The sequence below is a fragment of the Idiotropiscis lumnitzeri genome, chromosome 11 (assembly GCF_059441095.1).
Source record: "Idiotropiscis lumnitzeri isolate Australia: NSW breed Sydney's pygmy pipehorse chromosome 11, RoL_Ilum_1.0, whole genome shotgun sequence".
NCBI lineage: Eukaryota > Metazoa > Chordata > Actinopteri > Syngnathiformes > Syngnathidae > Idiotropiscis > Idiotropiscis lumnitzeri.
This window is the reverse complement of record NC_142401.1, coordinates 6,439,721-6,467,585: the sequence shown is the minus strand read 5'-3', so window position 1 is coordinate 6,467,585 and position 27,865 is coordinate 6,439,721. Positions and strand designations below refer to the sequence as shown.

The following is a 27,865-nucleotide window of genomic DNA, read 5'->3' as shown; positions in this document are numbered from 1 at the left end:
TTGGGAGAAGTAGCTCAGTGGGGCAATAATGCGATTTAATGGTGACGTGATGTGTTTGACACAATCGTTCATATTGGATTTTCATTTTGGACGGGAAACCGGAGCTCTACACCTATTTGGCTGGCTCCCATGTAGCCGGCCGCTTCGTCAACAAGACTTGTCCCGTACACGACGAAGGGCGGTTCAATTGTGCTTCCAAAACAATTTCCCAAATGACATCGTGCTGACACTGAAGTGATATCTAGTGCGCAAACTTTGTTTGAGTTGGAAAATGTTTCATCTTGATCCAGGGATACTACTCTGCACCTTTTCTCCCAGTAACCTCCCCCAAGGCTGGGAAAACCTTAGTCAGCTGCCTCAGGATCCCTGCCAATGGACAGACGGTAAGAAGAAGCGGCCAACGAGCCAGGTTTCTCAAAAGAAATTGCGTAGTTTAAAAAAAAAAAGTCTTTATTTCACTTTGCAACACAAAAGGCAACTATTTACAGAGGAGGGAGTGACATCATGATGATGCGCGGGCATCACTCAATGCCTTCCTGTTTGTCTTTGATGGCCACCCGGAAGCGTTCCTCCAGCAATGAGAGCTCGCTGATCAGGTCAGTGATGGCGTTGGTGAAGGCTTCCTGACACACAAAATAGACACATGTGACATCACACCGGCTTTACTGTTTGCACTGAACATTCAAGAGCATACTAGATCAGTTTTGTGAATGATGACTCAAAGTCAACGTATTTGAGTTTGGTGCACTTTGTGAGTGGCAACACAAGATGGCTGCCGGTGGCTTCACTTCTGGCTACAGCGAATAGGCGGCATTGTGAGTCCATCATGTGTGCGATGCTTTTTAGCTACATTACGCCGAGTCATGTTTATGCGACGCATTACATGACCACGAGTGTCACATCGTTCGCGCGTGCCCGTTCCAGCACGTGTGTGAGTTGGTGCCAGACGGTGCATTTTGCGTAATTACCTGAGGACTGTAGTCAGGCGTAGTCTGCACCCTGATGACGATCTTGTGCTCGAGAGGATGAGGAACTTTGTATCCGGCGAAGAGGACCTGAGGATCCTTCAGCAGCTGCCTGGCTCACAAATGAGAAAAAGCGAGCGAGTGAGTGTGTGAGCGTCGCTCCAACTGACGTCATCGTCAAGTCACGAACAACAACACACAGATTTGAATTAAAAAAAAAACACAAAAAAAAACACAGATTTGAATTAGAATTTTATTTTTTTCCCAACATTTGAGTGTGGTGGTTTATCGTGAGGTTTTTATTTGTGCTTGCCAAGGTGGACCACCAGGTTCACAGTTGCACAACGTCGCTCGGGTAGCACGTAATTGGACTAGCCGCGGGGTACTTACGCTCGTATGATGTTGCCCAGCGTGTGGTCCTCCTTGTTGAGTGTGAACAAACACGAGTTGGGCACTTTGGTGTCCTTGGTGATAGTGATCTTCTTTTCACCTTCGAACAATAAGAAGGACTCGAATGCTGGAGGTGCGTTCATCTTGGCGGCTGAAGAGCTGCGCAACCAGTGCAAGTACTACTTTCGCAGACTGGCGCTTCCGTCCGCTTGCAGCTGTGTAGCGCCGCCCAGGGGATTGGAGCGCAACTTTAGCAAACGGGGAACCCAACACGTTTTATTTTTAAATAATAAAAAAAATGTATACAGAGTTGACAATACTAGTTCACGCCATTACAGTGCATCGAAGGAAAGTAAATAAGATAAATGCAAAATAAGTAAATAACATACGCCAAACATCCAACACTAGTCAATGAAACATGAAGGAATGAGGAGTTTAGAGACAGGAAATAATGGTAAAGTTGTTCATAAAAATACACAAAAAAGTGTGACTATTAAGAAAAAAAACATTTGTGTGTATTAAAGGATGTCTGCTGCAAAATGAGATATATTATAAAATGTTCGCATGTGATTAGAGAAATGTCCCATGATAATTGGTTCCTAGTGTAGTTTGGTTTAAATTTAATACGCAGTTCAGAAGAGATCAATTTCCAGTATTTTTTTTTTCTGATTGGCAATGCCAAAACAGACGAGAACTGTTTCAGGCTGCACAAACAAGAATGAGCAGGATATGTCGATGTCTTGAACTTTATCATCAAATGTGTAGGAATTTAAAAGATATTTCCTTGACTTTATTCGCAAGAAAATATTTATTTGCAAAAGGAAAAACTAACAAACTCGTTGTCATCATTTGCAATTACATCATTTTTGGGGGGGTTTATTTTTGCTGAAAGCTCTTACATTAATTGGCAATATCTCATATTTCTTGTCAGTGTGCTTTCTATCCTGTGTGTATTGTTGGACGTACAATGTCCTAATCATGTAAATACGGTATGATCATAAGATACAAGTTCATTTAATTTCTTTTGATTAGGTTGTTCGAGGTTTGGGTTCATATACTTCCGACTTTGTTTCTTGTCCAATCGCAACGCCCGCACTTTTAAGCAGGCGCTTCCATTGGCTAGCAACCAGACGTTTATGTTTGAAAGTCGGCCACCAATTGGCTCAGCACGCCAGTTGCTGTCCGTTTAAACCAGGAGCGCCACTGTGCTGGCCGAGCTGTTCGTCGCGTTTCATTTTTCTCCTTGACGCAAATTCAGCGGTAGACGACGCTACGGTGAGAACGACAAACTAAACAAGCGCTCCATTCTGCTCAAATGTCCGCGAATGAGCGTTTGTGCGAACGCTAACAAACTAGGCGCTAGCTTGACTCGTTTAGCCGACTGAGCTAACGGCCAACGTTGTTACTTGTAGCCAACACAAACCGCGACGTCGTCAAGTCGCCCCACTTGTTCGAACGTTTTTGAGCGAGCGATGCATTGATCTCGGCATTAAAGTCTGCAGCCCGATTCGTTTGGCTAAAAAAATTTCCAATTAGGCTCTGAATCCCGGCGGCCTTCAGATGTTACAAACCAAACCAGTCACTGAGTCATCCATTGCATTTTCTGTGCTACCACTTTGTAATCTACTGTTTTTCAATGAGATGGGAAGGAAAATGTATATTTTTCCCAAATCCGATTTAATCGAAAAAAAAAATTCGACAGCCTATTCAGTTCTCAAAATAAGTGTTAATTGTATATCGAGATTTCCCTTTAGATTTCCATATTTCAAGTTGGGCCTTCACGAAGTTGCGTTGTCCAAAGCCAGATGCTGTATTTTTAATGTTTGTGTTCACCTCAGAGCTGACAGATGGCCTCCCAGAATTTGGACCCCGCTGCCTCGGCCGGAGCAGCCGCCATGAAGGGCAGCGAAGCTGGTGGCAGCACCACCAAAGGATCCGTCACCAAACGGTGAGAACGGCGGCGTACTTGTTCATCTCGTCTTATTAGATCTGGATCATAAAAGCATGAACGCAAGTCGTCGGCAGTCATGTGCATGAGGAGCAACTTTGCAAAGCGCATTGATCATTAAGAGCTAAACGTACTGTTGATTCTGTTTTGCAGGCTTCAACAAGAGCTTATGACGCTGATGGTGAGTGCGCTTCCTGTTTCATGTGGAGCAATGCCATGCTTTATTGCCCTTCAGCCTCCACACCAAAAGAGGGCAGTGTACCACTGAGGACGCCGCATGTCCGCCATTGCATTCACCAACAAACGTTAACTTTGATTAATTGTTGAACAATGTTCATGCCGTTTGTAATCTTTTAAAAAGTAACTTGTAGCAAGTGTATAGAATTTAATTGTATTCAAAATATAGAAACAATTAGGGCTCAACTGGTAAGTTGACTGATACTGACTGGTAAATGGTGGGGAAATGACCTCGACCACTGAGCCATGCCTCCCCCAAATTTATTTATTTAACATTACAACAGAAGACAAAGAATGACATTCAAACATTCCCTGTACTCCATAATATTGGCCGATTTGTGCAAATTTTTCTTTTTTTGTCAGAGACAGTGGTATCAAATTCTCTGCCTGTAATTCATATCTTTATTGGTGGAGGTGTTTAGGGACCAAATAGGTTGCATTATTCATTTATATATTTGTAATTAATTGGTTATAAGGATTTTATTCTCCCAAAAAACTGGGATTGGCTTTTAAAAAAAAATCCATTTTGGTCTTGCCCCACAAAGAACAGTGTTTTGTTTTTATTTTAAAAAATTACTGAACAATAGACATTTTATAACAAACCAATTATGGTATGGTAAAAGTTGAGTTAATGCTACAAATACAATTTTTTTTTTTTTCCCCTCATTTGAATTTTTTTGTGTGCGTTAAATGGTGATTGAACTTGAAGTGGTTTGTTTGTGTTCCTCCGGGGCGCAGATGGCAGGCGACAAGGGAATCTCGGCCTTCCCCGAGTCAGACAACCTCTTCAAGTGGGTGGGAACCATCGACGGCGCTTGTGAAACGGTAGGCACGAGAGAGTCAGCCCGCCAGGCCGGGCGTGCATTCGGGCGAACAATCAATCAGGTCTGTGGGCGCGCTGCAGGTGTACGAAGGTCTGCGCTACAAGTTGTCGCTGGAATTCCCCGCCGGGTACCCGTACCAGGCGCCGCGCGTGCGCTTCCTGTCGCCGTGTTTCCATCCCAACGTGGACGAGCAAGGCTTCATCTGCCTGGACATCCTCAAGGACAAGTGGTCGGCGTTGCTGGATGTGCGAGCTGTCCTGCTGTCCATCCAGAGCCTGCTAGGAGGTAAAGCGCTCTGCTCTGGCCTGCCCGACTCGGCCTCCCTGCCTGCGCTCACCCGCCTTCTCTTGGCTTTTCTTTCCAGAACCCAATAACGAGAGTCCACTCAACGCCGCGGCCGCTGCACTTTGGCCAAACCAGAAAGGTGGGTTGCACAAACAAGAGATGACAAAGAGGTCGTTGGTGCTGCTTGTTTATTACCAAAATTATTATTGCTAGAGTTGGTCACATGATTGAAAATCTGTCCAAGTCACATGATTTATTTATTTATTTATTTATTTATTTTTTTACAGCAGATTGGTATTTGCTGAAAAAGATGGGAAATTTGATTTAGAGTTTTTTTCCCTTAAAATTCAAAAGTCAACAATAAATTTTACTCTCTTTAGTTAAGTTGAACCTCTGCTGACCTGCAGTCAAATACAAAAATATGTTGAATACTTTTTGATATTTGAGAGGGGGTGAATGGGTGAATGTATGTCTGAAAATATGCGTGAAAAGCACAAGAGCTGATGTGTTTCATGTCTAACTGCTTCCCCCCCTCCTCCTCCAGCCTACAAAGCTCATCTGCACTCAACGTTCCACATGTGAAACTGCTTCACTGTTTTTTCAATCCGTGTTCGTTTTTGTGTTTGTACAATATTTGTATGTTTGTTTGACATTTGTTGAACCAATAAAGTTCTTAATTAAACACATTGCTTGTCTTTTTTTGGAGTGCGCACAAGATTCACTTTATTTTTGTTTGGAACCACACCAGGTGATCTCTCAGGCACTGGTTGGGGGGGGGGGGGGGGGACTGAGCTACGTCGTCTTTAAACCGCTCCGTTGTCCTTATGCCATTCCAAGATCCTGCTCGAACATAACCCACGCTCCCGTTGAGAACGGAGCAACGTCTACGACCAGACGCAGCCGAGGCCCGAACGCGTTGGCGGCCGGCAGCAGGCGGACGACTCGTCATCTGCGGCCTCTTCCAGGCTGTCGTCGACCTCGTCCGAGACTTCGCTGCACGACAGCTGCGTGGCCTCCACTGACCAGAACGCCACCGGAATCTAATGGGCACACGCCGCCTGTCCATCAGAGAGAGTTCGGGCGTGCGTGTGTGTCCACTCACCCTGAGCTGCATGTCGCTCATCATCGCCTCCAGGTGATTGAGGTGTTGCTGAAAGCCCGCCCCCTGGTGGAGGTCATCCTCATCAGAGGCCAACCAGGGCATCTGAACCGAGGCGGCCCTTGTAGCCACGCCCACCACACCGTCCAGACACCCTGAAGGCGGCAACGGGTGTCATCATCGGTTCACTAATCACGGCGAGCGGTCTGGTCCAACCTGTGTTAATCAACGAGCGCCGGTCTTTTTGCTGGCCCAGTGGGAAGCGTCCAACCAGGTCGCCGGCCTTGTGTAGGTCCCGAAGGAAGTTCTCGACGGCGGACAGGAAGTGAACCCATAAGCGCTCCAACGCTCGCCGGTCCGCCGAAGCGGTAGGACCCATTGGACCCGAGTCGCAGTTGGACAGGAGATGCGTGAGATGGTGGGACAGACCTCGATGCAAAAAAACGACTTGGAATATCAGTGAAAGCTATGCAGTCAAATATGAGTGAGTGAATTAATTTGCATGTGAGAGTGTCATGTGGAAGCAATTAAATGACATGTGAGAGGTGGTTCTGTGAATAAGTTAGTGAGAGAGGGAAATGTACGAGTGAGTGAATGAGTTAGTTTTCTTAGATGAGATCTGTGTGAATCAGTCAGTGTGTGAGTGGATAAACTTGAGAGAGGGGTACACTGAGTGAATTAATTATGAGAGAGTTAAATGTGATTTACTGATGAGAGAGAGAGGAGTAAGTGGAATGAGTTAGTGTGTGAGAGGAGGCTAAGTATGAGTGAGTGAATGAGATGTGAGAGGGGTATATGTGAATGAGTTATTTTGTGAGAGATGGGGAATGTGTGAATGAGTTATGACAGAGGTGTCGTGTGAGTGAACGAGTTACCGTTGGCGACGTTAGTAGCAAGCGCCCTGGCGTGCGCAATCTCGCGCCTTAGGAAGGCGCAGTCGGCCGAACTTCCCAGCGACGCCGCCAACTGCTGAAAACAGGAAGTGAGGCTCACCAGCGTCTGGAAACAGGAAGTGACCCGCGCCAGCGTCTCCGGGCCGCCTCCGTGCCGCTCGCTCATCATGACCTCTGACCCCTGCGCCCAGGATTCATCAGCGGTAAGAACCTCGATGGTTGTGGTGGCGCAAAATCCAAATGACAAAATAAAATTTGAGCTGGCTGTGGATGTTGCTGATTGTGGTGCAAGTTTTCCGTGGCAGGAAAGTGCAGAGGTGGACTTTTGAAGGTCTGTCACGGCTAGGCGCTCGTTTTGCTGGCAATTGGCAAATGACGAGAAACTTGGAAAAACAGACATACCAAGTGCCAACGGAAGCGGAGGCCTTCCATGACTTGGATCCGTGCCCTAAAGGATTGAGGACCAAACAAACAAAGATGCTAAAGTCAAGTGCTAGCTAGCTACCTGGTGCTTGTTGCGGTGCTGGTGAGCTGCTCCTCTCTCCATTCTTCTTCTTCTCCGCTTCTTTGCCATCCTCCTGCTCGTTTTGTTGTCTTCCTTCTCTGTCTCCGGGGTCACCAGTCGTCTTGACAATCGGTGCCAGGGCGCCAAGAGGAGCTGAGGCTGGCAAACTTCAGCCACCTTGACTCTGACGCCTTAGCGCGGCCAAAAAGATTCCCTCCATGTGGTTAGAGCAATGGTTGCGCAGAGAAAGTTTCATGGTTTTTATTCCCTTTCATTCTTATCATGTTGCACACAAACGTTAGCTGGGATACTAGCCTAGCTTAGCAACAAGAACATCAACATTTTTCTTCTTTCATTGACCGGCGAGGCTCATTATGGGCTTATGTCCAGAACCTCAAACTTCCTGACCTTTTTTAACCCCCCCTCTCCCTCCCATTCCAGAGTTATTTGCAGTTTTTCTGGGATAGTTGTCATCTCTCAATATTTGGGCAACCCCAAACCTAATTTTTCCAGGTCAGTTGTATATTGTACCCCTGCCTTTTTGCATTTATTCCCCAAAACAATTATTTGATTACCCCCCCCCTTTATTCAATTTTTTAATGAGCATCAATTTACAGATTTTTGGGAATCCTTAGCCCCAATTATTCACAATATCTCGCCCCCTTGCCTCACTATTAAGGTTTGACTGTCGGAATGTTTTTTTTCAGGCAATTATAACAACCATCAATTGTTTGCACTTTTTTTGGGAAACAATCCCCCACTTTAGTTTTTTTCCCCACTGAAATTGCATTCATACTCAGTGTCAATCATTTGTTGCTTTTGGCTATTTGCTGTCAGAACCCCGTTGCTATCTTTTTGGAGTATGAATGTGTGCGTAAATGTGAGAATATCTAAAACACTTTGGGGACCATATAATGTAGATAAAGTGCCATATAAATTCACACCATTGTTTGACAGATGAGCTAGCTCTTTGTCGCCTGTCATTTCCATGCTAAGCTAGGCTAGCAGCACATCCGCCATGTTGACGTGTGGACAAATTTGTTCAGGTCACTCATGAGTGATGGATGGCTTTCAGAAACCAAACAACAAAATTAAAAAAAAAATTGACAGACTGCCTGCTGTCGTCCCAAAAGTTGGTCCCGAGACGGACATGACAATCAAGATATTACATGCGGCCATAATACTTATTTGTTGCTTTCATATCATTCTCACAAAAAACTGGCAATCATCCTCATATTATTCAATCGTAATTTCCACGGAGATTATACTAAAAAGGGAGACATTTTAAGTTTTTTTTTTTTTTTTAAAGAAAGAACTGCACCAGATGAAGAACAACCTATCAGAGACAGAAGGCGTGACCGTTGTGGCGAAGAGAGGGTACATTCAAATTTTAAAAAAATTTCTCGGAGTCCTGGCTGCAAATGCGTATTCTGTGTCAAGATTTCAACCGCCGCGCGAGAGGCTCGCCGGTCGGAGCGAGTGCTAATCGTCCTCCGCAGACGTGATGGCGATGGTGGCGTTGTCGCGGCAACAGGCAGCGAGCGCCTCCAGGATCTCGTGGCACAAACACTGGCAGAATCCGTAGAGAACCAGTAGAAGCAGCGTGGACGGGACCAGGCTGACCAGAAGCACGCCCGGCCACATGTGAGCCATCATCAGCAGGTAGATGCCCACCGGGAGTGAGCTGAAATACACCTGAAGGCGCACACACGCACATGCACACGCACGTACGAGCCATGAGCACCAGTGAAAAATACATAAATTTGCACTTAAGTAGAGGTACACATTAGAAAAAAAATTAACAAAAATCGATGCAAGTTTTTGTACTAGGACCTGACCGACTAATCGGGCAATATTTTATTTTTGCCAGTTTTTTCAGATTTTCCTCCCATATTAACACACATAAAATAATGAAATTCAAGCAAATATTTAAAAAAATAAGCAAATTTTTTTTACACATTAACACAACATAAGGCAAAGATAATGACTATTCTCTTGCTACTGTGAATTGAAACATACTAAAGGATTGCCTGTAATTTATTTTATTCATGGTATATTTTTTAAATCAATCAGCCAATTTTCTTCTGACAATTATCGGAATCAGCATCTGCCACTACAAATTCAAATCGCTGGAGCCCTAATGTCCATGCCGTGACGGTATATCAGAGGACTGACCAGACACAGCGCCCCCAGCAGGCACCGGGGCAAACGGCGAGATGTCCAGGAGCCGCACTTGTGGGAGGGAAAGTCGCAGGCCAGCGAGTCCTGGCTGGGGCGCCGCCGGTACACAGCGACCGCCGTCGCCGCGTTGAGTGTCCTCAGGGAGTCCGAAGACGGCGACTCGTTCGGCAGCTCCATGATGGTGATCACCAGGCAGTCCGAAGAATGCGGCGTGCGCTCTGCGCCTGAACACATACCACGCACGCGTTGACAATGAACGTTGCTAATTGCAGTTAAGTTAGCGCGACAAAAGTCAAAAGTTATGAGGTGTTTTGAAATTCCACATGAGGCGTAATTGTAAAAACTCTTTGGTGGGCTGACTTGTAAGCGGATGACGTCACCTGTGAGCGAGTCCGGACTGAGCACCACTTCTCCGTGCGGGACTCCCGCTCCCCCTCCTCTTCCTCGCCGAGCCCGCTCACCGCACGACAGGACGGCCAAGATGTGGCGGTCGTCTTCCATCAGCCACATCTCGACACAGGCAAACGAGTCCCGACAGCAAGGAGGAAAAAGAAAAAGGAAGGACAAGATGAAAAGTAAGAGAAAGCAGGAGAAAAGGAAAGCAAAAGAGGAGGACGAGAAGGTCGAAAAGGAAGGATAGAAGGAAGAAAAGAAAGTTGAAGAAAAGAAGGGGCAAGAAAAGCAGAAAGGAAAGACAAGGACAAAAAGGAAGGTGGAAGAAAAGAAGGAAGAGGACAAGATAGGATGAAAAAAAGAAAGGAGAAAGCGTCACCTCTTCTTGCGGGAGGCGAGTCTGGTGACGGCAGAATGGACAAGTGAGGACGGACGGGGATGACTCGCCTGGGTGACAACACCAAACATTTCAACGTAAGACTCAACGGTCACAAGCTTCTTTTCACTTTTGCTAGTCATCTTGCTATCTGCTAGCATAGCAATTGCTAGCTTGCTAGCATCCATTCTGGTATCAGATGACGACGTCACATGGGCTTCGCTTCTCTTAGTCAAGTGATGCGGATGTTGACGTTCGTATTTAATCAATTCTCTTAGAAATAATATTCGAGTACACATATCCAAATCTGCAAATCTAAGAATGTATAAGGGTGAAGTGCTGCCTCCAGTTCGGGGATGAGATCCTGCCCCAAGTCGGGGAGTTCAAGTATCTTGGGCTCTTCGTCACAAGTTAGGGGTGATGGATAGGCGGATGTGTGACGTGTCGGTTTAGTTACTTAATTTTCCGCCCCTGTGATGATTATTAGTTGACGAATTGTGACACTCGTACATGTGATGAGGTCATGATAGGCCGCAGGTGCGCACTCACCCACGTCCAGCATCCTCTTGAGACACTTGGCGCACATGCGGTGCAGACACGCCAGAACTTTGGGCTTGCGGCCGCGAGTGTCGTAGCGATTGTAGCAGATTTTACACTCCAGCTCATCCAGCGTCACCGCCAGCGACTCGGCCCACTTCGCCATCTGCACGTTGCCGTCGCGCACGTTAGCGGAGGCACGTTAGCGGAGGCACGTTAGCGGAGGCGAGCTGGGGCGATGGCGAATCTCACCTGGCCTCGTGGCTCCCGGCTAGGCTCCGCTTTCTCGGGCCGCCGGGTCATCCTGTCGGTTGTCTGAGGCAGAAGACGCGCGATGTCACTTCCTGGTGACGGCATCCAAGGTGGAGACGCACGGCCATCTGCGAGACATCGGCGGCATTCGTCATGGCGATACACTTGTGCATAAGCATCCCTCCGTGTGTGCTTCGCACGCAAGCGCTCACACAGCGCAGCGTCGTATATTTATAGCGGCAGGCTGCAGTTGTTACATAAGTGCGTCTTCGGGGACACAACGGCTGTTGCCATGGCAACAGCTTCACCTGAACAGCTGATCAGCCAAGAGGACAAGTCCAATTTAGGGATGCACTGTTATGAATAAGTATCCCTTGCTTTTCTTCCTGATTATTCAAGAAGATCCAATTCGGAGGTGAGACAATTAATCGATTGATCGACAAGTAATCAATCATCATAGTAATTTCGTAATCCATTCATCGTTTAGAGACTTGAACGCAGACTAATTATCTTTGTGTTCTTTCAAATAAAGACACACACAAACTTCTGCTTTTGCTGCACAAAACAGGGATCAACATTTCTGCTAATTTTCTGTTGGATCTTACGCAGCACACCACGAACAGAAATCATGAATGTCAATATCAAATAATGTCCTGTTTTTGAAAATAGGGATGGCATTCTTTTTTATGTTTTTTTAATCCGATTCACCGATGAATTGAAAAACATCTTAAATAAATGGATGAAAATAATTACAGTCCTATTGCACGTGGCGGCACACTCCGCGGGCTGTGACGTCATCTGTGAACGTATGACACCATCAGCGACCGAGGCTTCCACCCCCAAAAAACAAAATTGAGAGCAGGTTCACAGGTGTCCTTAACCAAGTGCACCGTGCGACGTCACGCACCGCCACCCAACAGCGAAATAATTGCAGCGACGTTGACGTGCTGCGATAACAATAATGCGCGCATCACGTGATCACGCGGCGGCTTCATTCGCTCACCTGATGCGCGTGCACGGTCGACTTGTTGACAGCTGTCAATCAATTACTGCTGGATGCAGACCTAATTAATCCCTCGCCTGTGTCGGCCGTCACGTCATCTCGTTCGGCGATCGGTCGGACAGTGCGGGGGCGCGCATTCACGAGGGCGTGCGTGCGAGCGTGCGTCGGTCTGTCCGTCGCGGTGACTCACTGCAGCTCCGGCGGCGCGCGCGGAATTCCGAGTTACCAAGACAACTGCCCCGCAGGGGGAGGGACGACACCCCCGCCAATCTTCGACACGTGACCTTAGCAAAAAAAACAAAAAAAACAAAAAAAAAAAACAACCAAACGTTTGTCCTGTGATGACATAATCGTAAAGTACCCACACTGCTTTTGATGTTTTATTAAGATAATTTTGCAAAAATAAAAACAACAGGCATTATTTTTTGGGGGCGTTATTTATACTTTGAGATTTTTTTATTATTGTACTGTATAATCTATTTATTCGTTTTTATGCTCATTTTAGAGGTTAGCCTATATTTGCATGCTGCATGCTTTCATCAGTAAATATTTTCTGATTTGTGTGGTCCTTTATGAAAGCATGGCATTATCTTTGTGTTCTTTAAGAACATGAATGATACAAAGATCTGCTTTTACTTTGGAAAGATTTTCTGACAAATACAGCTCAAATGATAACATTTAATTGATATATGGAAAATAATAAAGAGCTAAATAATTACAGTCAGCTGAATAAGTTACAAAAATAACCATGAACTGCAGCCCAGTGCACCATTCAGTGTACTCACTAAAACCAGAAAACAAGTGAGCCATAACAGTCGGAATGCGACCCCGAGGGCAGGTTGACGTCAATTTCAGGCATCAGCAGCTTCCTGTGCTGTTTGATAACAGCGGGATTAATCATTTTAAATCTTATTCCACACCATTAATTGGAACATGTTTTGGCTAGTGGAGGCACAAAGAACATATAATTGTGCAGACAATTTTTGACTTGACTTCCTCCTTTAGTCTTCTCCAAGGGTTGATTGTGCTTTAAAACTCTGCTCAAAGCAGTTACTTGTCATCTTTTGGCATGTTTTAGTTACGTTTTATCACATAGTTATTTGAGTTAATAAAAAGGAATGGTGCATCCGAAACCTGCCGTAGTGTAGGAGTCAGCCGTTTAAAAACTCATCTTTATTTCATTTGTGTAGCCCTCCGAAGAACAACTGCAACCTTCAACAAAGTGCTCTACGTAAATACAACTTGAATCTAAAACAATTTAACATAATGTCAACATGTACATGCCATTTTGGGGCCTCGTTTCAGATTATGTCAAACCTTTGGCAAACAGAACCTCCTCGTCTTTAGAAGAAAGAAATGACTAATAGTAATGTTTAATGTTTAGTAATGTCACATTACACACAGAAGGTCGATCCGTTAAAAAAAAACAAAAAAAACATTTGACGCCCTGCGTGAAACACAAACGGTGACGTCACTCACCCGTTCGCCTTCGTCACTCACCCGTTCGCCTACCACAAGTATTTCTTTTAAACAATTTGATTGTGTAAAATGAATAAAAGAGTAATAGTAATGTAGCATTTAAAACAGCATTCGAGGACAGCGTAGTTTGTTGGGCGTTAATGGCGAGCGTAGCTCTGGTGAAAGGGACGAAACATTACGCGTGTCGATCAAACAAGGACGTCATTTATTTTTTTTTTCATTTAATAGCTTGATTGTGCACATAAATCAGTATTAATATTTTTGTATGGTTTTAAATCACAATTTGAGGAGCAGGCGAAGTTTCTAATTTGTCAATTTAATTTGTTTCTTAACTCCTAGGAACAGTCGAGTGTTGCTCTTGTGTGAGGGGAAAAATTGGGAAGCGGTGCCGATGTTCGGTGACGTCATTTCCAGTGAGTTTCTCTTCTTAAAGACGGGCCCGGCGGGATTCCCGCGGCTCAATTTTTGGTTTTTGTTAAGGTGTTGAGAATCCGGCGTCAATCGGACCCATCAGAACCGCAAACATGGTGAGTGCGTTCGGATATTAAAGTTGATCCGATGAGCGCCTCCACGTGATCTTCATTGATGAGATTTGGCCCCGGTTTACCGCTCAATGGACGACGCAGCTCAATGGCGATCGGGCGCGGGGAGCTGAAAGGCTCGCTCGGCCCGACATACTGGAGCAGCTAACAATTTCTTCCTCCCTCTTCTTAGTTGTCTTTCTCCCCTCCTTCAGAAGAATTGCGTCCAATTGCAAACATTGTTGGACCTCGTTTGAGATTTGTAGTTGATCCTGGCGGCAAGCTAGCATCGCGGCTAGCCGGTCGAGCGACGTTGGGACAACGTCGCTTGGATCTTTCAATCTTTAACAAATGAACCATGTCGAAATTAACTTGCACGTAAAGTTTGCAGGGGAACAAGCAAATGGCCACACAACACATTTCACCCACAAGTCAGCCGTTTGGTTGTGATGTGACGCCGGTCGAAATGTCTCTACTAAATGTGGCTTTTCACTCCCTACTGGTCGCTCAAGGTGTCCCCCTAAAACGCACGCAAAGATCTCACTGTTTACTTAGTGGGGATTCAACAATTCATCAATTACAACAAATCGATTAGCATAGCAATTGTTTTGATAAATTAAATATCATTTAGCAATGTGCACTTCTGAGAACGTCAATCTCCGTTTTGCCCATTTTTCTGACATTTCAATTTCTGATGACATTTTCTGCACTGTTTGGTGGAGTTTCCTGTTTCTTTCAAATGGATGGTTGGCAAACATATCCCCGTGTGCGTGCGAGTGACGTTTTTTTTTTGTTGTTGTTGCAGACGGTCGGCAAGAGCAGCAAGATGCTGCAACACATCGACTTCCGCATGAGGTGCATCCTTCAGGACGGCCGCATCTTCATCGGCACCTTCAAGGCCTTCGACAAGCACATGAACCTCATCCTATGCGACTGCGACGAGTTCCGCAAGATCAAGTAAGCGCCACACCTGATGCTAATGGTTAACTGCTCGCTTACATTCTAATATGTTCTGCGTGCGCAGGCCGAAGAACTCCAAGCAGCCAGAGCGGGAGGAGAAGAGAGTACTGGGCTTGGTCCTGCTGAGGGGCGAGAACCTGGTGTCCATGACGGTGGAGGGTCCGCCGCCCAAAGACGTAAGCAGACTCGCTCTAGTGGCACCCAAAGAAATAACTGCCCACCAACAGTTTACTTGGACTTTCCAACTTTGATGTGTGTGTGTGCGCGCATGCGCGTGTAGTTTGCAAGTTGCTGGTAAATACTGCGGACATTTCTTGACCACCTTCTATTTCCCCCCTCAGACGGGAATTGCTCGTGTCCCTCTGGCAGGCGTGGCCGGCGGTCCCGGCGTGGGCCGGGCAGCGGGCCGCGGCGTCCCCGCCGGCGCCCCAATGCCCCAGGCTCCTGCAGGGTTAGCAGGACCAGTGAGGGGAGTGGGCGGTCCTTCGCAGCAGGTAAGGCACGCAAGTCAGTGCTGGCATCTGCTCGCTTACCAATTTTTTGTTTCTCCCACAGGTGATGACGCCGCAGGGCAGAGGGACCGTCGCCGCTGCCGCCGCAGGGGCTAGCATAGCGGGGGCACCAACCCAATATCCGCCCGGACGAGGCGCCCCACCTCCAATGGGCCGCGGAGCCCCACCTCCTGGTAAGCTTGGCTTTCGTGTGGCGTCTTTGAAAAATGTACTTGGTTTTGAAGAAGTTTTGCCTGCTGAGTATATATGCCCCTTAAGAAAAAAATAATTAATGTAAGTAGCCAAAGTTTGACAATTTAATCATGAAATGATAAAAGCTGCTCAGTCAAGATAAGCGCCGAGACGGTGACGTGAAGTGAGTTTTTTCAGAATTGAATCTTTTGACATTCTCTCACGCTTGTCTGCAAGTACATACTGTACGCAGCCACCCCACCCCAAATTTCGATTAGTTGAGCAACATTCTGATGTTTGGTAGAATAAAATTCTACTAACCGGTTAATCGGCCAATTAAAAAAAAAATCACTGTTTATTGGGTGGGGGAATGCGGGAGAGATGTTTGAATGTTACCCTAGATTGTAATATGTAAATCAAAGTTAAAAACAAAAAAATGCAAATATCATATGTCAACCGGATGATTAATCGGTTGGGCCCTTGAGTATACAGTGTATGCTTAGATGCTTTAGTGTATTATTAATGTGTTGCTACTGAAATATATAGTCCAGGGGTCTCTAACTCTGGTCCTCGAGGGCCGCTGTCCTTGCTGTTTTCCATCTCTGACTTGTTGCAACACACATAATTGAAATGATCTGCTCACCAGTAATCTTGTGCCCCCTAAAATACAGTATACATGTTGACTTGCTACCGCAATCTGGTTGAGGGGGATGTAATTAAGGGATTGATGACATTTGAGTTGATGTGACTTGATTTGGGAACTGGTGGAGTTAGATTGTGGATGGTCCTTGTGCGCAGGTATGATGGGTCCACCTCCTGGCATGCGGCCACCAATGGGTCCACCCATGGGCATGCCCCCGGGCAGAGGGGCTCCCATGGGCATGCCCCCGCCAGGCATGAGGCCGCCTCCCCCCGGCATGAGAGGTAAGCGTCCTATCGTCAAGCATGGTGGAGAATCCCACAAGGGAAAACCTTCATGTTTACATCGGCTTTGTTTTTGTGGCAGGACCACCCCCTCCTGGCTTGAGACCGCCCCCGCGTCCTTAAAAAGACACATTCGTGCTGTACAAATGGTTCCTTTTTTCTTACTGCTTTTGCTTCTGTTTTTGTTTAATAAAGGTGGATGTTTACCTCATGCCGAGTTGACTGTTGCTGTGTTGAAGTTGCCACTTGAATGTAAATGTTGGCCTATATTTTCAAACACGCCGGCTCTCCGATGATATGAAAACACCTGTACAAACCTTTGACATAAAAAACACAAAGACTTGACGGTCCAAGTGCCACCAAAATGGGCGCAATAAAATTGTGTTGCATACTCTTATGAAGTTCACATTGAGCACCCTCAGGAAATGTCATGGAATGTAGTGATACAAGTGATGAGGACTAATAAGTATAATAACGTGACAGTGTGGAATAACTAAATGTAATTAATGGTGCACAATGTAAACGGTAAGTGAAATTCAAAGCAATGAAAAAACTGGCACAACTGAAGTGGATGTGTAAAACCAAACTTCATGGATAAATGTAAATGGCTACGACAGTTTTAAAAAAATCCATGAATATATAAAAAACGAGTCAAATACTCTGCAAAACGGAAAACATACAAAATCTGAGAGAGTTAAAAATGGAACGGCACAAGCAAAGTACAGCTGTTCTGTCATGTCAGATAAAACATTTTAGTCGCCATTGAAGATATTTTTCGGGAGGTTCATAGAATTGTTGATCATGGATATTCCGTACGTTTGATATGTAAAAAAAAAAGAAAACAGCCAAAACAGTCATACGAAAGTAAACAAAATGTTTGACACGAGATTTGTGGTGCATATAATTCATAAATAGCATCAAACGAATCCAGAATACTGTAAAGTCAATTCAATCGAAAGTAATACAAAAAAAACTAAATTAAATGCAAGAAATACAAGGAAGGAAATGTGACTCATTTGACGATCGCCCGATCACGTGACCGTGTAAGAAGGCCAGTCACGCTCGTATTGTCAGGTGGTCATGTGATCCGGAAGCAAAAAACGAAGACGAAGGTAAGACAGACGACACTTCAGCTTGCTCTTTTTTCCTTGTCGTTGGCGCAAGTTGGCCCGTCTAATGTGGTTTGCGAAAGAGTCTCGGCCGGCTGCTTGTTAGCCGTTAGCTGTCGTTGCTAACTTTGCCGGCAAACTTGCGTGTCAAACTAGCGAAGAAGATTCAAAGAGAGGCCGCCGGTGCCTTCAGCACCTCAACAACGAGTACGAAAAGTTAACACAAAGTATGTCGGAAAGGCCAAGTTTTTTTTTTGCCGTCGAAGGCTCTTGGAACGATTTAAATTGTCTTTAAGAAAAATGTTGAGGAGGCCAGCTTTGGTCATTTTGTGCACATCACAGGTCTTACATTGGTAAGACACATTCTTTTCTGGTAAACAAAAATTTTGGTGGTACTGCGAGGGACTGCCAAACGACCACCGAAGTGGAAGAGGAAGAATCAACGATCTTAAAATGTGCTGCTATGTGTTACGCGATGAAGCTTTTTCGAGAGGTGGGCTGCTGGAGCTTCATAAAGACCAAACAGTTTCGAAGCTTTTTGGGGGCTTCAGTAAAAGGAACATCAGTGACATCTAGTGCAACACACAAGTCAAAACAAGTTTGGTCGAACCTTTGTTCTTTCGTCTTATGTATCAGCAATAAAAGTCAAATGCCAAACCAATCAGTCTTATATACAGATCATGTGTGTTGATTTAAATGGACAAATTCGCCATTAAACAAAAAGACTCGGGGTGTGTTTTTATTAAATAATAATAATAATTTCTCTTATTTTAGGGAGCTCCTTTTCACGCTCACTCTTTTTGCAATTTTTTGAATATCTGCGTTGCTGGTAGACGTAATTTATTTAAGATCAAACTGATCCCACGTTTTTGAACGTACTTTTCCTATGAGCTTTTGGATTATTTGGACTCGACTATCTGCGCATGTTATTCCTTTCCTTTATTATTATCATTTCCATTTTTTTCCCACTTAGTGACATCCAACTTCAACAAAAAGTAACTATTATTTCAATAATAAATTAATCCGTCGATTATTATGTTTCTGAATTGTCTTAAAAAAACATGTTTGAGTTTCCATCAATTTATTCAGATTGACAATGTAGAAAATGCACAAACAATAATGAATTATGATTCATTGGGTGGTCAGAAAATCTTGATCTTGGCATTACAAAGAAAATCAAATAATTTATTTTGATTCAAATCATATCAATGCCCATTCATGGAGGACTACAGAAATTATTGAGAAGATAGAATTCAGAGCATTTTCAAACCACAAGTTTTTAAAAGATTCTGCAATTATCCCTAACAATTATCAATAAATTTGATAATTGCTTAATTGTTGATTTTTCAGCAGCATCGATTGGCTGAAAGCATGCAGGCATTATCTAATGATATCACTTCCTGTTAGATGGCGGCGGTGGTGCTGTTGTACTTCCTCTTGGCGAGTACGGTGGCGGCAGCGCCGGCCGACGATGAAGTTGTCAACCTTCCGGGGCTTCTCAAGCAGCCCAGCTTCCGGCATTTCTCTGGATACTTAAACGTGGCGGATGGGAAGCATCTGCACTACTGGTGAGCGCATGGACCCGAGACGTGCAGGCATGACACACGCGATGCTGTGCGCACATGCTCAGCCGCCAACTTCTTCCCGACAGGTTTGCAGAGTCTCAGAATTCTCCGGCGTCCGACCCGGTCGTGCTGTGGCTCAACGGCGGTCCCGGCTGCAGCTCGCTGGACGGGCTACTGACAGAGCACGGACCCTTCCTGGTAGGTGGTGACGGCGCGTACGTCAAATTTTGACTGGCGCTTTGAGTTAGCCGTACATTGACTTGGAAATGTTGCCAGATGCAAGCTGTCACTTGATTGTTTTTTTTTTTGCCTTGAGATGTGAGCAACATATTATGCAATTTGAATTGGCTGCCTCTTGGTAGCGCCCCCTTTTGTTGTAGTTTTGTAACACAGGCGTTTTTTTTGCTTGTTGTGCAGGTGGAGGATGATGGAGTCATGCTGAGAGAAAACCCACACTCATGGAACAAGGTCACGACCCCTCACAGATGTCTGGCTTTGCTTGATTTGTGACCTCACGCCTGGAATCGCCTCTAGAATTGCACCTAAAAACCTTGCGTTTTTCATCTTATTTTTTTTTCTTCCAACAAACAAACAAAAACAGTCGAACGTTGTGCCTGTAATTTTTATATTTTGGCGTTACGGGACCAAAACTGACCTTTCTTGACGACTATTGTAACTGGCGTGATGTGCGTTGTGGTGCTTCCAGATTGCCAACATGCTGTACTTGGAGTCTCCACCGGGGGTGGGCTTCTCTTACTCTGACGACGGCGACTACGCCACCAACGACACGGAGGTCAGCGAGGTCACGCCGCCCGCCCGCCAGACATGGCATCTTGCTGATGGCTGTCTTTGTTTTTCCAACACGGTGCATCTCAGGTGTCCATGCTCAACTACTTGGCGCTGAAGGAGTTCTTTCGTCTTTTCCCCGAGCTGAGCGCCAACCCGCTTTTCCTGACGGGAGAAAGCTATGGCGGCATTTACCTGCCCACGCTGGCCGAAAGAGTCATGGAGGACGACGCCCTCAACCTTCAGGTGAGCCTCGGCGCCGTCATGACGTCATCGGGTACCCTTTGGAAAAGAGATCCGCAGAGTCACCGACTTTACTTGGGAGAAAATGCCTTCCAGCAACTGGGAAAGGCTATTTGAAAACAGCTAAGGATTAATGTTCTTGGAACGCCATTAATTAAATGCATTGTGCCACAAAATGCATTCTGGGAACCGAAAAGGAAAGTATAAAAAAAAAAAAATATATATATATATATATATATATATATATATATATGTATATATATATATATATATTTTTTTTTTAATAACGTATGATATTCACTGACAAAGACCAAAACCAAAGTCATTTTCGCTCTACTCAGACTTAGTTAGATTTTTTTTTTGTGTGTGTGCGTGCGCGTGTGCGCAGGGCATGGCGGTGGGCAACGGGATGTCGAGCTACGAGCTGAACGACAACTCGCTGGTGTACTTTGCGTACTACCACGGCCTGCTGGGAAGCCGCCTGTGGAGCCGCCTGCAGGCGTCGTGCTGCCGCCAAAGCAAATGCGACTTCCACCGAAACCCCAATGTCAACTGCTCCGACGCCGTGAGACCCCGACCTCCTCACCCTCTCTCTCTCTCTCCTCAAGTCGCACTTTGCGTGACGCCTCTTTGCTTTGCTCACAGCTGGCCGAGGTTCAGGATATCGTCTACAGCTCGGGGCTTAACATGTACAACCTGTACGCGCCGTGTCCCGGTGGCGTCTCCCGCAGGTTCAGGTCAGACGCCGCCGTTCCCTGTCGTGCGTGCGTGCTTTTGGGGTTGGATTGTGTGCGTCTTGTTGGGGACTTTGATCGTTGTACAATTGGGTAACATGCGACTCGTTGCATCTTGCGTGTTTCCAGTGTGGAGCAGGGCCAGCTCGTGGTGCGAGACCTGGGGAATGTCTTCATCCATCACAAGTGGACGCAGATGTGGAACAAGGTTGGGCTGGACCATTATGAAAACAACAATAATCATAGTCACAGATATTTTGATTGAGATTGAAATCACAATTCAACAAATGATTCGTCATAGACTTAAAAACTTAAAATGTATTCAAGTGCGAAAGCTCAACTACTCCAAACTGTCATCATAGCCTCAGGCCCGTTTGTCCCATGTGAAATCGAAGCCTTTTTTTCTTTGCCCACATGCAAAACGTGATTAAGCATTTCCCTTATCTCTCGATCAAATTTATTTGCTCTTATGTGATTGCCGTACATGCATGGAGAAAACACAATGAGAGAAAAAAAAAAAGTTGCAATTGAAATGTTATGAACTCATTTACTGCCATTGACGGCTAAAGACGTCAAAGATCCATTTTATGTACTCGGCTGGTATTGAATGAGTTAATAGAACTTGTTTTTCAGTTATTGGGAAGACTGTTTACCTAGTTAATTGCATGTATGCGTTTGTCTGTAAATGCATTATTTGAAGGAGCATCACTCCCGGAGGTCGATGCTAATTTCCTGTTCCTGACCTCGACATTCTGCACATTCATTGTTTTGAAAAGTCACGCCAAACAAAAATCCAAATCAGGATTTCATTTGGATCAATTGCGCAGCCCTCGAAAAAGATACACCCCTCACCCGCCAACTCACTCCAGGTATGTTTGCTCCCTTTTGCGCTTCAGAAGCTGCAAGGTCTAACATCCGGGAAGATGCCCGTGCGCCTGGAGCCGCCTTGCACCAACTCAACGGCGATCACCCGATTCCTCAACGATCCGCAAGTACGACGCGCTCTGCATATCAGCAGCAAGTCTCCTGACTGGACCATCTGCAGGTGACCGCGCCGCCGCCGGGAACGTTTCGAAACACTTTCGCTGCCGCTATTCTCGCTGTGTTTGGAAAACAAACCCAGAGATCTGTTTAAAAAAATCCCAGATAGCTCTTGAGTGACAATTCTTTTCCCGTTAGCTGCTAATGCTATGCTGCCTCAGTGACGACTTGCAAAAGACGTCTTCTGTGATAATCCCGACGCTAAATGCTAATGCTGACTGCTGGAATCAATTACTCTGATCTTTATCAGTTCCGAGGTGCACCTCAGCTACGGCCGGCTGTACCTGGACGTCAGCAAGCAGTACCTCAAGCTTATGGCTGCGCTGGTATGTCCACGCCACACGCACTGCATTCCTTCCCCCGTTGATGTTTCACTTTACAAGTTGTGTGTGTGTGTGTGTGTGTGTAGAAGTACCGTGTGCTGGTGTACAACGGCGATGTTGACATGGCGTGTAACTTCATGGGTGATGAGTGGTTTGTGGAGTCGTTGAACCAGGAGGTTAGTAAACCTAACCAACGACTGCAATGATATTGACCCGCAATTTTTTATAGTTCACCACGCGGTTATTATTTTTCCAACTTTATTTGGCTGTGTGTGCTGCTGATGTATGTGATGTAGTAAGTCCATCCTGGACGCCGTTGGCTGTCCGTGACGGGGGATGCTGCGGAAAGTTTCCTCCAGAAAACCCTGGCGAAAAGGGCAAAGGAGCAAAATTTTGGCTTCAGTCGCTTCACCCATGATATCATTTCATTCAACTGATATCTGCTAGCTTAATGCTAACACATCATGCAAAACACCATAGACAGGCTAAGGAAAATTAGCATGGATGTGATGCTAATCGAGGGCCTGACGAACGCAGGTGCAGGTGAGTCGGCGTCCGTGGCTGTACAAGGACGAGGACGGCCATCAGGTGGGCGGCTTCGTCAAAGAGTTCAACAACTTGGCCTTCCTCACCGTTAAGGTAAATGCCGCCGCCAAGGAAAGTCGTCGCCTTCTGCACCTTTTCGGACAAACTTTGAACTCTGCTCCCTCTCCCTCGCAGGGTTCAGGTCACATGGTGCCAACGGACAAACCTGTGGCGGCGTTTGCCGTCTTCTCAAGATTTATCAACAAGCAACCATACTGAGGGTCAACCCCCGTTTCCGTGGTAATAAGCAATGCTTTGTGATTGACTGCCTCTTACCATGGTAACTTGCACTGCCTACCTGATTCAATGACTGTTATGTTGCTGCTGCTGTTTTTTTTGTTTGTTTGTTTTTTAAAGGGAAATTCACAAATAAAAGCTTAATCTTACATGTGACCGTGTGCTTTTTTTTTGACAAATGAACAATTTTTCAAATTTAATTCTAGTCTGCCAAATTCATCTTGTGAGAAACAAGAAACAAATGTGGCTGGCCGCTATGGGGAAAAACATCTATGAGATATTTATTTGCTGATAATTGTCACGACTGTCCAGAAAATCGCAAATTTTATGCATTATTTTATTACTGTGCAGTACCTTGGTCTGAGCGACAGGGGGAGACAGGCCGCAGTTTGGCGGGACGCCAGCACAGTAAACAGAGCGAAGAAGACAAAGTGGTGACATCAGACAAGTCGGAGAGCGAGATCAAAGTGCACCAAAACAAAACAAAGCAGAGTTGATTAAACAGGGCGAAATTTGGTGAGCGAGATGGAGCGTCAGGGAGATCAACGCGAGCCCAAAAAGATTCTGTGTATCGGCCTCGTTTGTCTGGACATCATCAGCGTGGTGGACACATTTCCCCAAGAAGATTCGGACAGCAGGTGAGCTGGCTGAGGGTGATGCCAATGCCAATGCCAATGCCAATGCCAATGCCAATGCAAATGCAAATGCTAATCCTAATGCTATGTAAACAGCTGTTAACATGGACGGTTGCACGCTTGTACATGGGACAAGGTTAGGTTTGGTTCCCTTAGATAGAATCAGAATCAGAAATCCCTTAATTGTCATTGTACTCAAGTGTGCAAAAAGATTAGAGGCTAACCAAATAAGGGGAACTAAAAACTGTAGAAACATTTAAGCTCTCGAATCAAAATAAAAACATTTAAACCATAAACTGCTGCTATAACAAAATTGGCCTTCTCAATTACATGAATGAGTTTGCGGAGTTTATTTGACATGTTTTTGTTTTGCTGCTGCTGTATGACAAGGCCCAACTGTCCTTTGTAAATTTTCCTTTACTTTAGTTTATTGTGCAATAACTCTTGTGTCCTTTTTTTGTTGTAAATAACGAAATGGAATAGACAGCAGTGAAAACAAAATAACTAGTAACTATAACGATTAAACTCTCAAACTATTATAACCCCAGTTTGCATATTCATGACAGGTGTGTGTCACAGCGATGGCAGCGAGGCGGCAACGCGTCCAATTCGTGTACAGTTTTGTCGCTTCTGGGATCGCCGTGTGCATTCATGGGATCACTTTGTGAAGGACCTGTGGCCAGGTAACTCAAACAAACACACATACAAATAAACATGTACAAACACACACGCTGGAGCCTTTGAAAAAGTGAACCTTGCACACATGCAAACACACCATCTTTCTGTCTCTCTCACACAAACACACAAGCAGTCAGACACACACTCATGCACATGTACAAACCCATGCATACACACACTCTTTTTGAAGAAGCATTTGACCAGGTCCATAATACTCTTTCACAAACACAATCTCTTTCTTTCACTCACTCACACACACGCACACAACGGGGTTCTCTCCAGGTATTTTATTTTTTGTAAGACAGAGAAGCCATGAAGCAGTTTCCTGTTTGTAGTTTTATTTTGGAGGATTTTCAGAGATTCCAGGTGGAAGTGCGTTCGCCCCATGAGCGCGCAGGCTGCGTCACGCCGACCTCGCTCGTCATCAGCAACGCCGCCACAGGAAGTCGCACCATCCTGCACATGAACAGGTGTGTTTGCGTTTGACCGTGCACGTGTGTCTCAGGCTGTTTTTCAGGACATCATCGCAAAGACCGTCTTGCTCCTCCCACTCCAGCGTCTTAACAGCAGCCAGGTTCCCCTCGCTTTTATTTTGGAGGGGCATTGGATGAATTTCCTGTGTGTGTGTGTGTTGGTGTATGTCAGTTTCATCGTTGACGACTTCTCGCGTCGGGCCATCGATATTTCGCGGGTGGCTTGGCAGACGACGGGACAAACTCCCAGCGCGTGTTGCGTGGTTTGTCCGTCCAGCGGTTCTCGCACCGTCCTGCTGGCCGACACGTAAGACCGCTCGGGCGGCGACCGATTCTCCGGAGGCGTTGGCCGCGCAACCCGAACCTTAGCGCACGCCAACCGCCACTCGGCAACCCATAAAATTCCTTTCTTACCATCACTTTTTAGCGATTGTTTCTCATTCCTTGTAATTAATAATTCCTGTCGATCAATTGACTTTCTTAAACCGACAATAAACGATTGCTCCAGATAGATTGATTTTCATGGTTTGCTTTCAGTTGATGAATTTCCATCAATTATTTTGTAATGATAATTTAAAAAAAATGTCTTACTTGCATTGATTAATTTCCATCCATTTGATGGATTTCCTTCAAGCAATTGCATCAATCGCTTTTCACCCACTGATACTAAATGATCGTTCGCTGTTCGCTGGCTGGCTTTTCGTGTCTTCAAGCTCTGCACAAAGCTAACTTTTTGTTTCAGTTGTCTCTTCCGCCGGCTTTGTGGATGCCGGTCTAATGAAAAGTCACATCACCCACTGCAGGGCCCGCGCCGTGACCAATACCCCGCCGAAAGTGATGTCGTCGCCGTCACGTTCCATTCGGCAGGTGTAACGGTTAGCTTAGCATCACGCTAGCGCACTTGTGACAAATGCGGAGGCAACAAAGCCACGTTTGTGTCCCGACCAGTCATCGACAATACTCAAAATAAATAAGCTCCTTTTTCAAGGTCTGCAGTGTCTTTTAATTTGCCCTTGGGTCACTGTAATTGCATGGGAATTTTTCATGTATGTTTAATTGAAATAAAGAAATCAGCCAACAATTTCAGCTCTTTAATTAATAATAGGAAAAAAGTCACAATTCGATGTTGCTTGATGAATTGCATGATGATGAGCATCACTGAGTTACGGACACTTGCTTTTTGCTTGAAACGGTGAACACTTTACTGGTTAAAAATAAAATTAAAAAATGCAGAAATAAGTTTGGGATAGGGAAAAACAATCCAATAATTTAAATTTGAAATATATTCCTTGGGGAAAAAAATACCCCAAATTGGCGAATATGCAGGTGTCCACTCGGATTTTTTCTGCCATGATTATAATGTTGATTGTTAATTAATAATATGGCATTTGTGCAGCAACATTCCAGACGTGACGTGTGCAGACTTCAGTGGCGTGGACCTGAGCGCTTTCAAGTGGATCCACTGGGAGGTAAGCAGAGCTGCGCCGTCGTCCACAAAGTCTTGTGATCGAGCAGGTCACAAGCCGTCTGTGCTCCGCAGGGCCGCAATGCAGACGAGCAACTGAAGATGATGGCTGCCGTGGAGCGATACAACGCCGCGTCGCCACGGCAACACATCGTCACCTCCGTGGAGATCGAAAAGCCAAGAGAGAAGCTGTATCAGCTCTTCCCGCACGCTGACGTGGTCTGTCATAAAAACACGCAACGCATTTACAATACTGCTTCAAAGATTTTATTTATTTATTTTTTTAGAATAGTAAAAGCGCAAGATTAAAAAAAAATCCTGTTAAGAAATCCTATATATACCAAGCGGGGATTGGGGCAAAAAGAATTGAAAAGAACATTTGTACACATTTAAAAAAATCAGTGGGGCAGAAATTCACCTAAATTGGTGAACAAAAATAAAACAAAAAAAATAAATTTGTATTAATATAGGCCAATATTAAATTTAAAGAAAATTTTATTTGATGGAATTTAAAGGAAGCAATAGCATGCGATTTGCTGCCATCTTGTGGCACCTTTGCGCAATTGCAAACTCATTTTGGGGACGGGTCCTCCCAAAATCCTGCAAATAGATAATTTAGGGGGCAAGCATGTATTTTTTCCCAAGAGGAAAAATATTTTTTTTTTCTCAAGAGAACAAACCAATTTCAAGTCATTTTTTAGAATCACACACTATCTCAGAGTAAGAAAGTGCTTTCTTTCAGCAACCTCTTCAAATCTTTCTGTTGCTACGTGTGCCAGGTATTTGTGAGCAAAGACGTGGCTCAGCACCTTGGCTTCCACACGCCACAAAGCGCTCTCCAAGGACTCCAAGGTCGCCTCAGAGCTGGGTGGGTCTACACACATACACGTACACACACTAATAAAGTACTTACTTTGTGGCTAACTGTGGAATCTCTGTCAGTTCTAGCCCACTTTGGTCATAAATTGTCGTCGTGGGAATGATGAAATTTGTCCCATGTTTGTCGTCTTTCAGCGCCGTCCTGATCTGCGCATGGGCCGAGAAAGGAGCGGACGCCATGGACGCCGACGGAACGCTACTCCATTCCGACGCCTTCCCGCCCGAACGACTGCTGGACACGCTCGGGGCTGGCGACACGTTCAACGCCGCCGTCATACACAAGCTGGCCAACGGTGAAACGCGGACACACACGCATGCCATCAGAAAGCATTTGCAAGTGGAACTCCGGTCATTGACAAACGCTCTTGCCACGGGCAGGTTGCCATCTACAGGACGCGCTGACATTCGGCTGCAAAGTGGCGGGCGCCAAGTGCGGTTTCCATGGTTACGACGCCATTGCTGACAGACTGACGCAACTGTGACAAACCAACTTTATTGACATGGTCGCGTGATTGCTGATGATGAATGATCGTATCACGGATCAATAAAGTGCTGCAAAAATGTTGACGGTATTGTTAGCGTAATTCCTAAAACAGATCTCAGTTGGGCTGCAACAGTTAATTATAATAATAATATTTCAGTAATCAATTTTTTTGG

At 45.4% G+C, this 27,865-nt stretch overlaps 7 protein-coding genes across 11 annotated transcripts; 4 read left to right on the top strand and 3 right to left on the bottom strand.

Annotated features, from left to right (window-relative positions):
• Window positions 1–432: 432 nt before the first annotated feature.
• On the bottom strand, window positions 433–1,608 carry polr2j (RNA polymerase II subunit J). Its single transcript, XM_088309369.1, has 3 exons — window positions 1,356–1,608; window positions 969–1,077; window positions 433–623 (listed from the first exon to the last, which is right to left on the bottom strand). Exons 1-3 carry the CDS (start codon window positions 1,496–1,498, stop codon window positions 522–524), a joined length of 354 nt encoding a protein of 117 aa, XP_088165495.1. The 5' UTR covers window positions 1,499–1,608; the 3' UTR covers window positions 433–521.
• An 879-nt stretch (window positions 1,609–2,487) lies between these two features.
• ube2c (ubiquitin-conjugating enzyme E2C) lies at window positions 2,488–5,331 on the top strand. The gene is made up of 7 exons (XM_088308979.1): window positions 2,488–2,630; window positions 3,196–3,303; window positions 3,457–3,484; window positions 4,279–4,365; window positions 4,445–4,649; window positions 4,729–4,788; window positions 5,194–5,331. Exons 2-7 carry the CDS (start codon window positions 3,203–3,205, stop codon window positions 5,229–5,231), a joined length of 519 nt encoding a protein of 172 aa, XP_088165105.1. The 5' UTR covers window positions 2,488–2,630; window positions 3,196–3,202; the 3' UTR covers window positions 5,232–5,331.
• A 139-nt stretch (window positions 5,332–5,470) lies between these two features.
• LOC148327060 (regulator of G protein signaling 9-binding protein) lies at window positions 5,471–7,188 on the bottom strand. Its single transcript, XM_088308878.1, has 5 exons — window positions 7,147–7,188; window positions 6,624–6,999; window positions 5,965–6,177; window positions 5,752–5,903; window positions 5,471–5,689 (listed from the first exon to the last, which is right to left on the bottom strand). The coding sequence occupies exons 1-5, from the start codon at window positions 7,186–7,188 to the stop codon at window positions 5,534–5,536; spliced, it is 939 nt and encodes a 312-aa protein (XP_088165004.1). The 3' UTR covers window positions 5,471–5,533.
• Window positions 7,189–7,392: 204 nt separating this feature from the next.
• LOC148327059 (E3 ubiquitin-protein ligase RNF182) lies at window positions 7,393–12,092 on the bottom strand. The gene is made up of 7 exons (XM_088309697.1): window positions 11,889–12,092; window positions 10,886–11,013; window positions 10,646–10,799; window positions 10,100–10,167; window positions 9,708–9,837; window positions 9,322–9,551; window positions 7,393–8,841 (listed from the first exon to the last, which is right to left on the bottom strand). The coding sequence occupies exons 2-7, from the start codon at window positions 10,988–10,990 to the stop codon at window positions 8,629–8,631; spliced, it is 900 nt and encodes a 299-aa protein (XP_088165823.1). The 5' UTR covers window positions 10,991–11,013; window positions 11,889–12,092; the 3' UTR covers window positions 7,393–8,628.
• A 1,632-nt stretch (window positions 12,093–13,724) lies between these two features.
• snrpb (small nuclear ribonucleoprotein polypeptides B and B1) lies at window positions 13,725–16,666 on the top strand. Its single transcript, XM_088309698.1, has 7 exons — window positions 13,725–13,894; window positions 14,694–14,845; window positions 14,913–15,024; window positions 15,190–15,342; window positions 15,404–15,533; window positions 16,330–16,455; window positions 16,538–16,666. The coding sequence occupies exons 1-7, from the start codon at window positions 13,892–13,894 to the stop codon at window positions 16,576–16,578; spliced, it is 717 nt and encodes a 238-aa protein (XP_088165824.1). The 5' UTR covers window positions 13,725–13,891; the 3' UTR covers window positions 16,579–16,666.
• An 816-nt stretch (window positions 16,667–17,482) lies between these two features.
• Window positions 17,483–23,227, top strand: ctsa (cathepsin A). The gene is made up of 14 exons (XM_088309659.1): window positions 17,483–17,567; window positions 18,972–19,132; window positions 19,216–19,327; window positions 19,547–19,597; window positions 19,836–19,922; window positions 20,006–20,161; window positions 20,547–20,723; window positions 20,804–20,895; window positions 21,022–21,100; window positions 21,789–21,937; window positions 22,184–22,259; window positions 22,343–22,432; window positions 22,794–22,895; window positions 22,977–23,227. The coding sequence occupies exons 2-14, from the start codon at window positions 18,972–18,974 to the stop codon at window positions 23,058–23,060; spliced, it is 1,416 nt and encodes a 471-aa protein (XP_088165785.1). The 5' UTR covers window positions 17,483–17,567; the 3' UTR covers window positions 23,061–23,227.
• Window positions 23,228–23,499: 272 nt separating this feature from the next.
• khk (ketohexokinase) lies at window positions 23,500–27,773 on the top strand. 5 transcript variants are annotated; one of them, XM_088309661.1, is made up of 10 exons: window positions 23,500–23,716; window positions 24,280–24,396; window positions 24,727–24,861; window positions 25,037–25,171; window positions 25,668–25,727; window positions 26,261–26,333; window positions 26,405–26,548; window positions 27,109–27,197; window positions 27,344–27,501; window positions 27,587–27,773. In XM_088309661.1, the coding sequence occupies exons 1-10, from the start codon at window positions 23,604–23,606 to the stop codon at window positions 27,688–27,690; spliced, it is 1,128 nt and encodes a 375-aa protein (XP_088165787.1). In that variant the 5' UTR covers window positions 23,500–23,603; the 3' UTR covers window positions 27,691–27,773. The 5 variants fall into 5 exon arrangements, with proteins under 5 accessions (XP_088165787.1, XP_088165789.1, XP_088165788.1 ...); XM_088309663.1 differs by lacking the exon at window positions 24,727–24,861 and having other exon boundaries at window positions 23,501–23,716; XM_088309662.1 differs by lacking the exon at window positions 25,668–25,727 and having other exon boundaries at window positions 23,501–23,716.
• Window positions 27,774–27,865: the final 92 nt, after the last annotated feature.